The following is a 16,606-nucleotide window of genomic DNA, read 5'->3' as shown; positions in this document are numbered from 1 at the left end:
TGATATTAGGAGAACTGATAGTGCAATGTATCTAGGTGTTTGCATCTGCGCCAACGTTAAAGATATTATGGAATTAAATTACAAGCCCTTAGTCGATTCTATTGGAAAGGATCTTCGGCGGGTTAATAACCTACATCTAACTCTTATAGGCTGTGGTAATTACATAAAAATGAATGTACTTCCCAAGCTGCTCTATCTTTTCCGTTCCATACCATTAGCAATTGATGAATTAATTATGAAGTGGATCGAGGCTATAATATCAGGGTTCATGTGGCAGTATGGAAAAATAAGGCGCTCCTTACAATATTTGTCACTACCTTTAGATAGAGGTGGCTTATTAGTACCAAATATTGGGCTTTATTACTATGCTGCTTTCTTGCAACAGATGGTACCACTATTCTCATCCTCCAGTACTGATACTTCGAATATAGGCGTTAGAATACCATCAACCTTTGAGTTATCAATGGGAGAATCATATAGGAAGCTTTAAGATATACGGAGCAAGGGTTTTATAAACGCACAAATTTACAGACAATTCAGGGAGTTTGGAAAGTTTGGAAATATGTGACCAAAATGATAGAGATTCCCAAAATAAATAGGTATACCCCATTATGGGATACGCCAATGCTTTCTATATTATCAGGAGACTTAGTTAGTAAAAGGTGGGGGGAAAAAGGTATAAATACATTTGCGGATATTTGTGACCAACATGAAGTTATATCTTTTCCAGAACTTCAACAGAGGTATAGCCTACCAGGTGGACATTAAAGTATCTTCAAATAATGAGTTTTATAACAAGAAACCGATCAGTGGTGAGGGTTGGTGACAAAATACCATTATTAGAAACACTGAGTAAGAAAGAAGCAGGATCGGTATACTTTATAACTGTTTATTGGAAAAAGTTCTGGATGATTTAAATAAGAATGAGGCAGCCTGGGCCAGTAAATTAAATAATCCGGACGTGGATATTGATAATAAAATATGCCTAGATCGGGCAAGAGACTTAAGTACTAATTCGAAGCGCAACTATATAAAACAGTCTATAATTTATACTATACCCCAGCAAAGTTGCATAGCTGGGGAATGAGAATTGATGATAAATGTCCTAGATGTGGGGAAGGGTCGGCTGACCTTAAACATATGCTTTATGACTGTAACAAGCTGGCAGTTTTATTGAAGGAGATTTTAAGGTTTTATGGCGAATTATTTGGGCAGCTTCTGGTGATGACACCAACCCTAATGATTTTAGGATATGATTGTTCCCTGGGCCTGGTTAGAAAACAAACATATAGGGGCAGCAGTATATAGGATTCTCTTAGCCGCACGCTGGAAAGATGCGGAACCCCCACATTTTCAGATGTGGCTATCTAGACTGTTGGGAATATAAAATCAGGAAAAGGCCCTGTATGCTTGTAGAGGGGTACGCTAAAAGGCACGGGGGAGGGAGGTTTGGGTATATATCTCAGAATGGTATAGTGAAAGATTGGGGATTGGTTGAGCAATAGCATGGATGCTAGAGTATCCCCTTGCTGCTATGTACAAGTATGCATGTATTTTAGATTTTTTTTTTCTAAGTTTGTGGTAAGAATATATACATAAATGAACTGATCGACCTGCTGTATTTCCGTTGCTCTAATTTCAGGGGTTTTCCCATTATGTCATTCTTTTCCCTTCTCTTTTGCACAGTATCTTTATGAATTGCACATTTGTACTTTCACCTCTGTATTTTGTACATTTGCACCTATAAATTGTGTGCTTTTGCACGGTGGAATAATAAATAAATAAATAAATTTTAAAAAAAGATTCTCGCTGACCTAGGAATGAGGAGCACAGATTTATATGCCTTGGCCTGGGCTGAGTTGAGGAGGGCGTCCAGTGAGTCAGGGAAGGCCAGGTGACCATAGCTAATAGCTGTCAGCAATTTCGCCTTTAATACGGACAATATTTGCCCGACCGAAGGGCTTACCAGATGTAGGCTTAGCTGCTTTAGCAGGTGTGTGATCTTTTTGGCCTTCAATAGCTGTTTAAGGTAGGCTTTCGGCTTAGCTCGCTCCGTAAGCAAAACCCCTAGGTAATTAAAGGACACCGCTGTGTTGATTAGCTGCTTTCCCATTTGCCACTGTACTTTCTTTTTCAGATGGTAGCTCCCAAAGATGACAACCTTGGTCTTCCCCTGGTTAACGGACAGATTCTTGTTGTTGGTATAGCTGTTCAGTGCGTTTAGTGCTCTTTGACGGTCCACCCTTGTCTGATCCATTATGGCGGTATCATCGGCATATTGTAGCACCGGCAACCTCACGCTTCCTAGCCTTGGAGCTACCAGGCTGGCTCCTTTCAGGACGTCCCCCAATCTGCCGTACACAGGTTAAAAAGGGTAGGGGCCAGCACACAACCTTGTTTTAACTCATTGGTCGTTATTATTTTGGGGGACACTGTGCTGGCACTTGTTTTGACCCCTACCCAAGTCTCCTCGTATAGCGATCTAATTGCCTTCAAGAGGTTTGGTGGGATGCCCCATTTTTCTAGTTTCCACCATAGTCTTCTGCGTACAACTTTGTCGAAGGCTGTGCTATAGTCGATGAAGCAGCAGAAAAGTGGGAGCTTTTCCTTCCTTGCTACTTGTACTGATAGGTGCGCTAGCGCCAGTACATTATCCAAGGTTGATGATTGTGACCTGAAGCCAGTCTGGTGGAAGGGGATGATGTTTTTTTCCTCCACCCAAGTCTCAAGATCCTTCAATAGGAGGCGGGCATAGGCCTTGGCTTCCAGATCAAGCAGGGCGATGAGCCTGTAATTTGATGGCTTCAGGCGGTCTCCATTTTTAAAAATAGGGAACAGTATGGAGCCCTTCCAAGAATCAGGGGTTCTGGCGGTCGCGAAAATGTGATTGTAGAGAGGGGTTAATGTTGTTGCCCAAAAGTCGGGGGCCTTTTTGAAGACCGGTGCTGTTACCCCATTGGGCCCAGGGGCCCCATTGTTCTTCATCTTCTTAAGGATCTTAATGATCATTTGAGGGTTTATCTGAACTGACGGTGTGCAAAGCACCTCGACCTGTGCTTCCTGGCCCAGTACCGTGGTGCTAGCGCTAGGAATCATTACTCCTGGCTTTGCCCTGGAGTGTTGAGGTTGTCCTACTCCACTGGTGGTCTCTTCAGAGCTGGCTCTATGTGAAAAAGCTATTGAATATAATTGCTTCACGTGGGACAGCCAATCTTGCTCTGCTACTCCATTTTTGCTTAGGACCCCTCTACTGCTCAGCTGATTTATATGTCTCCATAATCCTGCTGGATTCTTCTGCTTAAGTAGGGAGAAGACTTTCAGCCATTCCCTATGTGGGCTTTTTTGTGTTCCCACAGTTTCTTTCTTAGTGCTGCCCTCTGTGATGCGACCGATGGACCCTCCGTTTGTCTGGCCCCTTTTTTCTTTATTCTGAGTGTCTTTCGCAAGAGCCGTTTACTTTAACGTATGTCTTTGGTTGTGTAAATGCTTCCACCAGTTGGTTGGACTTTAGCCCTGGGGCCTTGATGTTGACCGATCTTCACTTGTAGATCCTCTACTATCCCAGTTCTTTATGGGTGAGATCAACGTTGATGAGCTCGCTTACTGGTTCTGATCCAACCAGGTTTGGAGCTTCTGCCCTATCTTATCAGACCATTTGATCCTCCTCAGGAGACTGTTTTTCGTCCCCTCTTGACTCTCCGATGACTTGGAGGATGGTGGCTGAGGGTCTTTCCAGCTGAAACACCGCGCTCAGTGGCCTGTGGTCACTTTCGGTCCTATCCCCGACAACAAAGCCTTTCAAGCTGGCCACCATTGCTTCACTGACCATGATGTAGTCAATTCTGGAGATGTCCCGGAAGGTCTGTTGGGGGCGCCAGGCCTTTGAACGTGCTTCTTTCCATGCATGGGTTGTGGTCAGCTTGTGATTGGCGAGAAGGTCATAAAGGAGAGCAGCCCTGCCCGGACCCCGATGGGGAGATTCGACTTTATCCAGATCCTTCAAGTTGAAATCTCCTGCTAGGAGGACTTGATATGATTTGTATTTATTTAAGAGGTCATCTATTTTCCGTGTCAGTGCCTCCATCTGGTCTTTCATGGTGATCTGCGCCGGGTTGATGTAGCAGTTTATTAGCAGAAGGCGCACTGGATGGGTGTTGAATTTCAGGCCATCAATCTGTACAGCTTGCAATCCTGGTGAGTTCAGATTTATGACTGTTACAGCGAGGGCGCTTGCATGTTTTATAAAAACCGATAGACCGCCAGACAGACGGCCAAAGAGGTTCCTTTTTGTTGGTGACACGTAATGCTCATGGTACCCCGCCAGTAGGGTGCTCGTCAGTGCCCAAGTCTCTTGAAAGCAGAGTATGTCTCCGGGTTTCCAAGAATTGCTTCACATTTTCGTTTTCACGGATTTTGGTGATCCCAGCAATATTCTATGAGATTATGGTTAACTGCTGCGTGGGAGGTGATGCTCCCCTGTCCTCTCCCTTGCATTGCCTGATGTCACAGCTGTTATGGACGCTGCTGCCCTCTTCTTCGGATTCCGCACGTGTCTGTCTCAGGGGCAGTTGCGCAGTTGACCCGCTGGTTGTTTCGGCATGAGATCCTGATGCCCATTGGATCTTTGGAGCCCTTCCGTCTTCTGCCAAGAAATTCAGAGCGATCAGTTCTGTGCAAGACCGACCAGGGGCCGTTGCCCCCATTTTCAGGTGCTAAGACGTGTGGATATTTTGGGAGCCACAGGGGCTGAACCTCAATGCCCCACTCTGAAGTTGTGTGGAGTTGTTTAGGACGGCTAGTTGTGTTTCCTTTTGTTTCAGGCTTACCATTGTTGAGTCGCCGTGTGTGTCCCCCTTGGTGCTCAGGAATCTCACCCATTCTAGATCCTCAGTTTGAATCTGGTCGAGGGCAGGGAGATGTTTGAAGAGGCGAAGAATGTTGCTCCGGTTCAGGATGTCGTGCTGTGAAATCCCGTGGTTAGTACCACCTCATGGACAGTTGTTGGGAGACCCGAAGTTTGGGGAGCCTTTCCCCTTCCTAGAGTATGCTCTACAGTGGTTGATCCAGGACTTGTGCTTCCTGGCATGTTTATGACAGGTCCCACTTGAGAACTATTTCTCCTGGCTTGATTCCTCCATGTTCCGGGTTGATGCACGGGGTTTAGTCAGAGTGCATTAGAGTCGCCCAGGTGCGGCGGCGTTGTTGCCGTCCCTGGCTGGAGAGTTCTTACGACAGGCTTACTTCCACCATTGTTGCGCTATCCATGGGCTGGCCTGAGCTTGCCGGGGGCTTTTGGCCCTTTGTGGTGGTGTTGCCTTATAAGGTTAACTGCTTTTGCTGGTCTCCGGGAGGCTGGGCGGTGGTAGGGTCCTTTTTGCCCCAATTCTTGGCCATGAAGATGAGATAGAGCTGGCTGGCTTATGGGGGAGGGTCAGTGATCTTCCATTGCTGCAATTTTCTCCCTCTTAACTTTGTTTCTTTAGCTTCGTTTTTGCTCTCCTTGATAGCGTGGTTTCTGTAATGGCCATTTTATTAGGAGTATGTTCTTGCGGGTCACTTGCCGGGACGCCCCTGCCGCTGCTTCCCCCACTATTGGGGCTTTAAGTGCCTTGGACTTCTTTGGATATTAGGGCAGAATTCTCGATCCTGCGTTCCGCTGTTTTGCCTGGTCCGCCCGCTGCCGTTGTCTTTGGGCCGGATAGTGCTCCTTCTATCTGTCCTTCCATCTGTCTCACTGATTTAGGATGATTGTTCACCGTCACCCTATCTATCATAATACTTGTCATCGGTGTCTCCCTGATTCCTTGGACTATCTTTACTATACCTCCTAGCACCTCAGGCAGAGACGCCCATTTTTCCATGAGGATTGAGCAGGAACAGGAGCATTCCCCCGGGTTGGAGACCAGGTATTCGGTGATCTTGTTTTCAAGGTCTTCCACCCTGGAACTTATGTTGACTAGGCGACCAGCTATCGATTGCAGAAGATCTATTTGGACTTCCATCTTAGATGACTGCCACAGTAGAGCTCGATTGGTATCACTGTTTATTGCAGTCGTAGGTGAATTCTGCAAATCAGCTTCAAAGCTGTCTTGATGGTCTGTTTTTGAGTTGGAGATACGTGGAGGCGCTGGTAGCCCCAACCCCAGCAACTTAGGGGTTAGTTCTAAGGTTTCTTTCGATCCTTTTTTCTAGATTTTGGAGGAACGATGCTGTGAGTTCCCTCTGCCACTGGGGACTCTGGGCGCAGATCTATTGGATACTCCTATGGACTTGTTGGCCTTAATGAGAGCGCAGTGCTCTCTGCCTTCTGAAGATCCGAGCCATGGTCGCTGGACTGGTGAATTTGCGCCCTCGTTACAGTAGCATGTCCCTCTTTGGTCAGGGCTATTGCATTTTCCTTGCCCATTGTGGAGTTGTGCCCTTTATCTGCGAGTGGGGAAGATGATTGCTCCCTAGGTAGTCCAATGGACTGAACAGAGTCACGTTGCATACCAACTGAGTTGGCTATTCTCAGCTCCTTACTGGACTCCATTCAGAGAGGTAAACCTCCTTTGGGTGCGAGGATGTCAGTGGTGGCCTGTCCGGACCGCTCGCTGGGGCGGTATGCAGATCGTAGCCCTGGGATGATGTATCCTGGTCTGTGTGGGCTTGCCCGTCCTTGGTGCTGCCCTTGCTAGGGGTACAGTTTTTCTTGAAGAAGTGTCTGATTGACCCCCTTTCTTCTGTGTCTTGCTGCATTTTGTGGGGTGTTTCTGTTAGCGATATACTCTTAGTGACCCTTTTGGTGGCGGCGTGACTATTAGCATTCTCCTCAGTTATGGTATAGTTGTGCCAAAATTGGACAGTTGAAAAGAGGCGTGGTTGTACTTTCGCCCGGGGCGGTCTCCTGTCGGGTGTCAGTGTCTGGGGAGCAAAGGAGCAGATAGAAGGGAGGCCAGCGGGCGCGCAGGGCAGGTCGTAGGCTGCACCCAATCTGATCGAGCCAAGGGCACACACTCACTGCGACTGCCCCTGATAGCAATTGCGGTTTGTGCTTGCCGGTTTCCACTGAGGTTGCTGTGTGAGTGTTGTGGTAGCGCTGATAGACTCACCTGATCTCTGTGGTGTCGCAGTGCTCCACACGATGACCACACTGCAGCCGACTGCCGGGGGTTAAGGCGGCAAGAAGCAGCAGGCCTGCTCTGCCTCGTACTTGGCCGCTCCTGGCACTTGGTGCCCTGGAGACCTGCAGCACATAGCTCACTGGAGCCAAACAGAATTAGACCCCCCTCCCCGCTGTGTAAAACTCAGCCGGGTCAGCCGGGTGCCAGCACTCTTGGTACAGATTCAGTCTTACTCCTATTAGCACATACCTTAGACATTCTACTTTAGCATGAGACCCTGGAAGAAAAAAAATTATCTTAAGTGGTCCCTGGGATATGGTTGAGCCCATCCTGGTTTTTAGGGACATGATGAAGCATGACAGGGATAGGGTGTGAGAGGGTCTTCTAAACAAACCTGAGTGATACTAAGAAAAAGCTCCACTTTATAAATAGTTTCAACCCGCCACTGAGATGGGTCAATATGTGTGGGAAACTTAAGGTGAGAGAGTTTTTTCACACCATCCTGATAAACTGTCAGACGAATTTTTTGTGGACCAATTCTTGATTGCCATCTGATAATTCAATGCATTACGCACACATTGCCCAGGTTCATAAAAGAGAAGTATATGAGTGGATAGGTGCTACAGAGGCTATCTAGGTTTAAAAAGCCCTCTGTAGCACCTTTCCCACTTATAGCTGGCGTTTCTCATGAATCAGTGATACCAGGCACTACAGGAGATTTGGACCAAATGCATGCCGAGGAGAGGATTTTTCTACTGGATAAATAGGGATGTGAATCTTAGAACTTTTAGTAAGACAAATTAGTCCTCTGGTTTACCCTACACGGATGAACGTCGAACAGTTAAGCAAAAATCAAGTATGACAAGAAGAACTGGGTATTTCCTATTTACACACCTTCAGAAGCTGGAGGATGCAAAAGGTCCGACTGACTAGGAAGTTGTTGCTTTAGAGAAACAACAACTAACTTTAACCCGGTGTCAGAACCTTGTGGACTGATCTTAAAGGGTATATAAGTTCTGGTCAACCAAAAGTAAGACAACAGCATTTTTGTAATCCTTTTCTTGCATTTTCCAAGAGATAATACTAAACATCATTCTTTCCCTCCCAAGAGGTGGTTTTAGTTTTCGTAATAACCTCCGATTCTCATATTAGATTTCCTATTTTGTTTCTTTTACCTTTGTTTGTACTTTCTATAGCCCTCAATTATTGAATCTGACCATTTTGCAATAGCTGAGTTTGGACTTTTTAAGAGTCTCGAACTATCAATTGAACTGTCAATCTGGTTGGAGGTAATAAGCTTGTTATTGTCGATGGACTCAACACAGAAGATACCGCTGGAATTATGCAGACCATCCATTCAGGGTCTTTCACAGATCCCTCAATCAATCAATCAGGGATTTATAAAGCGCGCTACTCACCCGTGAGGGTCTCCAGGTGGCGGGGGGGGGGGGGGGGGGGGGGAGAAGAGGGGGTGCAGCTCCAGTTCAGTCAAAAAGCCAGGTCTTGAGGTTTTTCCTGAAGGTGTGGAGAGTGGGGGAGCATTTGATGTTGACGGGGAGCTCGTGCCAGGCTTTGGCTGCGACGCAGGAGAGAGCTCTTCTGCCTGCTCTGGTTCGGCAGATGCCGGGGGTCTCTGCGAGGGCAAGGTCGGTGGAGCGGAGGTTCCTCTTGGGTACGTGGAAGGAGACTCTCTCGTTGAGGTATTTGGGTCTGATGTTGTGGAGGGATTTGTAGGTGTGGGTGATCAGTTTGAAGGTTACTCTCTTATAGACGGGGAGCCAGTGGAGGTCTCGTAGGTGTTGGGTCATGTGTTCGTGCCATGGGGTTTCAAGGACGAGTCTGGCTGCGGCGTTCTGAATGGTTTGGAGCTTGTGAAGGAGAGTTCTGTTGATTTCGGCAGAGGGCGTTGCCGTAGTCCAGTCTACTGGTTATGAGAGCGTGGGTGGCGTTTTTTTTTTGCATTCGGGGGGGATCCATTTGAAGGTCTTACGGAGGATCCGGAGGCAGTTGAAGCTGGTGGAGGCGACGGAGTTGATCTGGCGGGTCATGGTGAGGGAGGAGTGGAGGATGATGCCGAGGATCCGTGCGGGCTCCCGAGTGTTGTCCCAGGCGGAGGTGGAGGGTCCGAGGATGAGGACCTCGGTCTTCTCCGAGTTGAGCTTCAGGCAACTGCTTTTCATCCAGGCGGCGACGTCCCTCATTCCTTGCTGGAAGCAGAGTCTGGTGTCTTCGGGGTTCTTGCTGAGAGAGAGGATGAGCTGGGTATCGTCGGCGTATGATACTATAAGGAGTCTGTGCTGTCCGACGATGGCGGCGAGGGGGGCCATGTAGATGTTGAAAAGCGTGGGGCTGAGTGATGATCCCTGGGGTACTCCGCAGTTGATCTCTGTGGGTTCAGAGAGGAACGGAGGAAGTCTGATCCTCTGGGTTCTGCCAGAGAGAAAGGATCGGATCCAGGAGAGGGCAGTTCCACATATCCCAGCATCGTGGAGTCTGGCAGCGAGGGTGTGATGTTAGACAGTGTCGAAAGCCGCAGAGAGGTCTAGTAGGATGAGGGCCGCGGTGTGTCCCTGGTCAAGTAGCATGCGGATGTCATCGGTGGCAGCAAGGAGGGTGGTCTCGGTGCTGTGGTTGCTGCGGAAGCTGGGCTGGGGGGCATCTAGGATGGAGTTCTCTTCGATGAAGGCTGTCAGCTGGGTGTTTACGAGTCTCTCAGTGACTTTGACGGCGAAGGGGAGGAGAGAGATGGGCCGGTAGTTTTTCAGGTCTGTCGGGTCGTTCGTGGGCTTCTTAAGGAGGAGGTTTGACCTCCGCCCGCTTCCAGGCGTCTGGTAAGATGCCGGATTCGAAGGAGGTGTTGATGGTACGTCCTAGTTCGGGTGCGATGGTGGTGGTGGCGGCCCTGTGGTGGATGTGCGGTGAGCAGCGGCCCGTGGGAGCTCCTGAGTGGGTGCTCCTCATGCTGCTTCAGTCCGAGGTTGGAGAGGTGGTCTAGGAGGGTGATGGAGTCGGGGTCGCTGTGGTTGTCGAGGTAGAAATCAGGTCTCCGAATAGGATGTTGTCCGTAGAAGTGATGGTGTGGGGTGCGAGGAGGTCGGTGGTGGTGGTTGCGGCCTGGGAGCGCGGTCCGGAGGTTCTGTAGGCGAGAGTGCCGCGTAGTGTGGTTCTGGGGTTGGTCTGGATCTGGAAGTGGAGGTGGAGGTGTTGGAGTGGGGGGGGCGGGTCGCTCGGGTTGGAGGTGGAGAGTCGAAGGGAGGTCTTGTGTGCGATGCAGAGTTCTCATCCTGGGCGGTGGGGGCGGTCCCTTCTCTGGATCTTGTATCCGTCGGGGATGGCTGTGGCGATGTCTGGGCCGGAGGTGACGTTAGTCCAGGTTTCCCTGCCCTCACCACATGTACAACCTAGGAAAAACACCAATCAGCGCAAACTGCACCAAGATCAACAACTTCTCAGTCCTTAGCAGAACCGTCCCGGATAGATGCAAATAGGCAGCAGTCACAGCTCTCCTGAAGAAACCCTCAGCAAACCCAAATAAACTCAGCAACTACAGACTCATTTAGCTTCTTCCTATCCTGTCGAACATCCTGGAGAAAGAGATCAACAGGCAACTCTCTGCACATGTAGAGCAGCACCACCGCCAGGATTCCACCCAGTCAGGGTTCCGTAGCAACCACAGCACGGAAACCGATCTCAGGGAAGCAACAAAGGACATCCTGTCCAGCATGGCCGGAAGTGAAACAGCCGCTCTCATCCTACTTGACTTCTCGGTGGGTCTCAGGAATTTATGGATCCCCACCTCCCCCCAGATGGATCTCCTTCTTCCTCTCAGTGGGAAGCTGGGTTTTTGTTCAGTACTCCCTCCACGTTTTGCCTGGTTTTTGATGCAACTTAGACTGATGCGTACTGCTAAACAGGTGCTAACCATGTTCCCAGTACCAGCTTTCTTTCCCTAAAAACTGCATCACAAATGGCACAACTTCAGCAGTCCATACAAGTCCCTAGTAAACTGTACCCGTGGTACCTAGGGCATTGGGACTGTAGAGGATCGACTAATTGTGACACCCTAGGGACTGCTCACCAAGATCATGCACACTGCCACTGCAGGCTACATGTCTCAGTGCAGAGAAAATTGAAGAGTCAACGTGGCACACGGCCCTGTGTGCCATGCCCACATACACTGCATGAGGTTTACATAATTCACCCCTACAGCAGACCTTAAGGCCCTAATTCAGGGTGCACTATATGCCATGTGTGGACATATCTGCATGAGCAGATATGACCATACCAAATCTAAGTCCATTCTTGGATACTGTAAGTGCAAAGGAATGCCATAGAAAGTACATGGGTTGGATACTTTTCATTACGAGTTACCTAGCTCCATGATAGCTTCACTGTACCCTAAGATGTTTTGTACCAAACATCTCGTCTTAATAAATCCTCACTGAGGATTTATTAATAATTGTTTAGAGGAGACCATTTTAGAGGGTCCCCTGAAAACCTACTAAGTACTGTTGTGGTCTGTGACTATTCTTAGCCAGCCTGCCACCACAAGACATGTTTCTGACCTCATGGGGTGAGACTCAGCGCTCTCAGAGGCCAGGAACAAAGCATGTTCTGGGCAGAGGTGCTTCACACTTCCTCCAGGCCAGGAGAGCCTGCCAGGGCGGTAAGCTTCAAAGGCGATGCCACCTTTGAAATGCAACCAAGGCACCTCCTGATAGTGGACAATGCCAAACCCCCTTTCCTGCTCCCCTTTTGGCAGGTAGACAGGCAGGAAAATTAGATTCGGAGGTGGGCCCACATTCAGCCAGCACCACCTCTATGGTGAGGCAGGCATGTGGACACTACTTTTCCAATTCCTCCATCTTGGGATGGAAGGAAATCAACTTATCAGTGTAGGATAGGATCCCTTCCCACAGGAAGTGATCTCTTAGAGGGTGACATCCTGAAGGTATGTAGCCCATTAGCTACTACCCGTCACCACCTTTAACACACCTAAATTTTGTATTTAGGTGGCATCCCCGGACCCCAAACTTAGATTCAACTGGCTTATGAAGAGCAATGGAAATAGATGCTGACCCAAGAACCGAAGAACTGCTGCATAAAACAGCCTTTGACCAATTGCCAAGAACCTCCCCAGCAGCCACCGAACCGTGACGTCTGGTTTACCGATCTGCTGCTGCCCAGGGACTACAACGCAGCACCCAAGCTAGAAGAGGTACATCAGTTCCGGAGGGTCAGATCTTTCCCCCCACCAAGTGAGAGGACACCAGGACCTTCCGGAGCTGTGCTGTGCCAATACCCAGGGTACTGAACCCCCTACGCCGAAGACTGAGAAGAAAGAGTCCAATCAGGACTCCAACTACCCAGGACACAGACACCAATCGAGTGATTTTGAGACCCCAGACATCCGCTCCTTGAGTGATCCGCTGTCCCAGAATGGTCTCTGTAACCTGCCAGCCCCTGACCGCAAGGACCATTTCAATACACTATGCTTGACCGCCCTATCTGCTCTGAACTCCGCCTCTGGGTAATGACGGACCAGCTGTGCTCCCGTGGTCCTGAGGCCCTTGCAACCTGCTCTCTTGAGTAGGACTTCCTCGGACTTACATTTAGGTTTCTCTGTGCCACATGTTTTCAGGTGACCCCCTTCTTCCTAGCGGGCCGGCTACCAACGTTCTCAGCACCATGCTCCCAGTCGAATCCAGGACGCTCCCGATCTACCGCTGCTGGAACATTGGACCTGGCCCTGCTACTTACCAGAGTCCTGAAGGTGAACTTTGAGAACCCACTGTGTGATTGTATATGCTTTTTCATATTTTCTACCTTCGACTTAGATTGTGTGTAACTGCGAACAACAGGGATTTATTTTGCAAACTATGAAAATCATAACTAAAAAGTACTTACTTTAGAACGAAGTCTAGAAACCCTTAGTGGCGATTAGTTTGTGCTTTTCAAATACCGAGTGTTTTCACACTAGTTCGCTCAAAATTTAAACAGTGGCAGAGGACTTAACCATCAGACAACATGTAAGTTCAAAATAAAACAAAGTATCCCCGTGCAAAAAAAGTGTCATGGTTCGACAATAAAAGTTTATTCAAAGAGTCGGTTACAATTTATAGCTTAATAAAAATGTTTTGGCAGATCGCAAAGTATCAACAAAGGGTTTAAAGGAATCAAGGATTCTGTATGAATACTGACTGGAAAGAGATCTCACCAGTGAGTTGCAGAGATTAGGCTCATGGGGCAAATTAACTGGAATTAAGTTATTGAGCCACAGAAAACATCCTTGAAGAAAAGCAAGGAGTAAAGTGTGTCCAAAAAGTCTAAATGTTCTTTGCATTATGAGGTTTAGACGGGATCTGAAGAGGATGAAAGGTCTTTGGAACAGCTCCTATGCTGCTCCTAATTGGCCATTTTTGCTTTTAGAAAAAGCAGGATTCCAGGAACAGATCAATGCTTCTGTCTGCCCCAAAACTCCCCATTTGAGAATTAGCGATTACATGGCCACGAGGAGTCACCCTCTGTTGATCAAAGAAACATCAGATTTCGAAACAAAGCTGTCTAATGCCACCAATAAGTGGCTGAGTTGGTACCCTCTCTTTGTCATGCCTAAGCTTTAAGCTGCTGTAGAAAGAGCATCAAGAAACTTGCAAAAAGAGTTTTGACAGTAAACCAGACCTCATGGTCCTGCAGCATGCACATACGCTTGGCCAAAAGGCCTGGAGACTCAAGTTGTCAGTCATTTTGATCGAAGCGTTGATTATTGGTATTTTCAGCAGACAAACATGGCCAAGGTATCTGATGATGCTACATACAAGTTAAAATATCCTGCTAGAGAAAGGCAGACCTTGTCCTGCAGCTTGTTTTAATTTCTGATTCTTAGTAAATCCCAATGGTGGTAACTGGGCCACACTCCTAATGGAATATGATTTGCACCTATGTGGCATATTTAAGCTACAAGGTCTTCCAAACTGGTCCAGGCTACTTCTCTCCAAGGAAACCTATAACTAGTCTTAATGAAATGGACAACACTATATTGACAAAAAAAGAACCAAAGTTATTTTTCCTAAAATACAATTTCTACGTTTGTAATGTAAACACCCCACTTACTTCTAAGCAAAACTAAAGGGTCGCTGCAAGGCAGCCTTGGACAGCTCCTTTAATGAAGTAAAATATCTGAGTTATGAAATTGTTCTATTTAAACTATTGTCCTGGTTCCCGTGAAGGCTATAGTTATTACCAGGCAATGCTCTGTGTATTTTATGTTTTGCAATGTTTCTGCACTAATTAAGAGTTTTTCCGTAGTTGGATAGGAATCTTTTCAGATGTTCTTGTAGTCCGTAAATGTCCCTCGGCTTGGCAGGAGAAGAACTGTATTCTTTATATTTAAGTACGAGCTTTACAAGAGAAGCATTTATTGTGCTACAGAACATTTAAAAACAACTTTGTAATTTGAGGACAGTCCGAACTAAAATGTATACCAAACACAGGTAAAAAGAGAAATGCTGCTACCAAAAGCTTGATTTATCCAATTTGGTAGTAACATTGGCAAACGTCAAAAAGAAAGTCAGACTAATTTTTTCACTTTAAATAAAAAGCATGATATTCTCATCAATGTCCGAGTAAGAGACACACAGAAAGATCTACAGGACAAAAATCAGTATTAATTCAGACTTGGGTACCAAAAGGTGGTACATATGAAATGCTTTGGCTCTGTAAAACTTTGTACAGATTCTACTCCATAAAATGAAGTAGCACTTTACGTGTTAAAAAAATACAAACCCTTTAAATTTCCCAGATAATGAACATGGGACTGCCACTTTGTTCATACTTGATTACTGCGTAATGACTGTTGCTGCCAACGGTTCAGTTGTAAAATCTCCTGAAGGAAACCAAACACAAATGTCAGAAATTTAATTTAAAAGTGCATCAAAACAGAGGAAATTGACACCCGTTTTTAATTTCAAATCATACGTGAGCAGTCGGGATTAAACACTAAATGAAAGTAACATATTTTATGCAGTAAATGCAAATGTTTGCCATTTCAAACCAAAGTAATTACTGGGTGTATCTGTTAAGTGTGTCGGGGTGCCTATTTTATGGCCATCTGAAGTATAAAAGACTAGATTCGACCCAGAGATCTGCTGGTTAGTCAGTTTTATTCGGTTTTGACAATCATAAAAGTAGCACAAGAATACATAAAAAGACAATCATATTAAATAATCATTAAACACATTATGCGCTGACCAGCTCAAACAATCTAAAAATTGGTGTCCTTATTCAGTTCATCATATGGATATCAGACAACTTACATTAAAAACAATCATTCAAATTTTCAATTTGTATCCTCCAATACTCAGTCAATGTCTACGAAATCTATGTTCATATAGGTTATATTAAAAACTGATCAAAAGGAAAAACATTTAAATTGCAGGTGCCACCTGAAAAGTGTAAAAATTAGTGACCTATATATAGAACGTTTGTCTTGTAAGGCAATTTGTTTAGCGTAGGACGCAGTAATTTTCCTAATGCTCAATATCCTCTAAATGATCATAATGGTTACAATAAAGACTATAGCCATACAAAACATAAAAATTACAAAGTGCCACCTGAAAGTACAAAAATGAATGCCCTTTAAAATGTTTATCTTATAAGGAGAACTTTAGCAAAAAGAGAAATACAAAATATGAAAATTAATCATTTCGCTACTAAGCATTTTCATTGCACTGCGGCAGAGATACATTTATAAATCATTTGACAAATATATTCTGTTTGGAGAAGCTGAAGGTAATATAACGCTGGCCTACATTTCCTAATATTCAACACCTTAATAGTGGAATGATATACTCCTAACCCGAGAGAGATTTTAACTGGCAGAAAAAACAGGAAGTTCAGGATATTCTGGCATGAGTTACAATCACATAGACAAGGATCCAAGTGAGAATCACACTATACTTTGATGGGGTAAGAGACCAGTAGATGAGCAATACTAAATCTAAATCTAATAAGATGAAATCTTTTAGAGTGTCCAAAAGGGAAGAAAAGGTGTGGCTCTATTCGTTTAGTACTAACCAGGGTTAAATTAACAACTATATGCTTCTTACCCGACCCCAAACATTCCCTATGCTCCAATAAAACAGTTAAAAAATCCTGCTTTAGCTGAGATTTGAAGACGGTAGCAATAAGTTGAGGATAGGTAAAACAATCTGGTTTCCCCATAAGTTCAAACTGCTTTTTAATATAGCTAAGCCATGGTATTTTATGAACATGATCCAAACTTTCTGTATCATGGTTCGATTGAGGGCTGGTTCTTCATTTGACCAAATGGAGCGCCATAGCATTATTGGGGCAGTTTCACTGCGATGTGTTAAATGAGTCAGACCTAGTTCAATTTGACATAAAATGCTCGGGAGGCTGGTGGGGACTGTCATTAGTCTCCTAAGAAAAGCATTTTCTGTCGTTTGCAAAGTGGAGACATTGCAAAAGCCCCAAACACCCGC

General features: G+C 46.1%; 1 protein-coding gene across 4 annotated transcripts in view; it reads right to left on the bottom strand.

Moving 5' to 3' along the window:
* The window catches only part of DCPH1 (damage control phosphatase 1), a 196,048-nt gene that overhangs the window by 99,767 nt on the left and 79,675 nt on the right, over window positions 1-16,606 (bottom strand). For all 4 annotated transcript variants that reach the window (XM_085652594.1, XM_085652592.1, XM_085652591.1 and 1 more), the window contains exon 2: window positions 14,889-14,988. In XM_085652594.1, the coding sequence (XP_085508720.1) occupies window positions 14,889-14,935 (47 nt within the window). In that variant the 5' untranslated portion in view covers window positions 14,936-14,988. The remainder of the gene's footprint in view (window positions 1-14,888; window positions 14,989-16,606) is intronic.

This window comes from Triturus cristatus, chromosome 4_1, assembly GCF_964204655.1.
Source record: "Triturus cristatus chromosome 4_1, aTriCri1.1, whole genome shotgun sequence".
NCBI lineage: Eukaryota > Metazoa > Chordata > Amphibia > Caudata > Salamandridae > Triturus > Triturus cristatus.
Note: the sequence above shows the minus strand (reverse complement) of the source record. Positions and strands in the feature narration are given on the sequence as shown.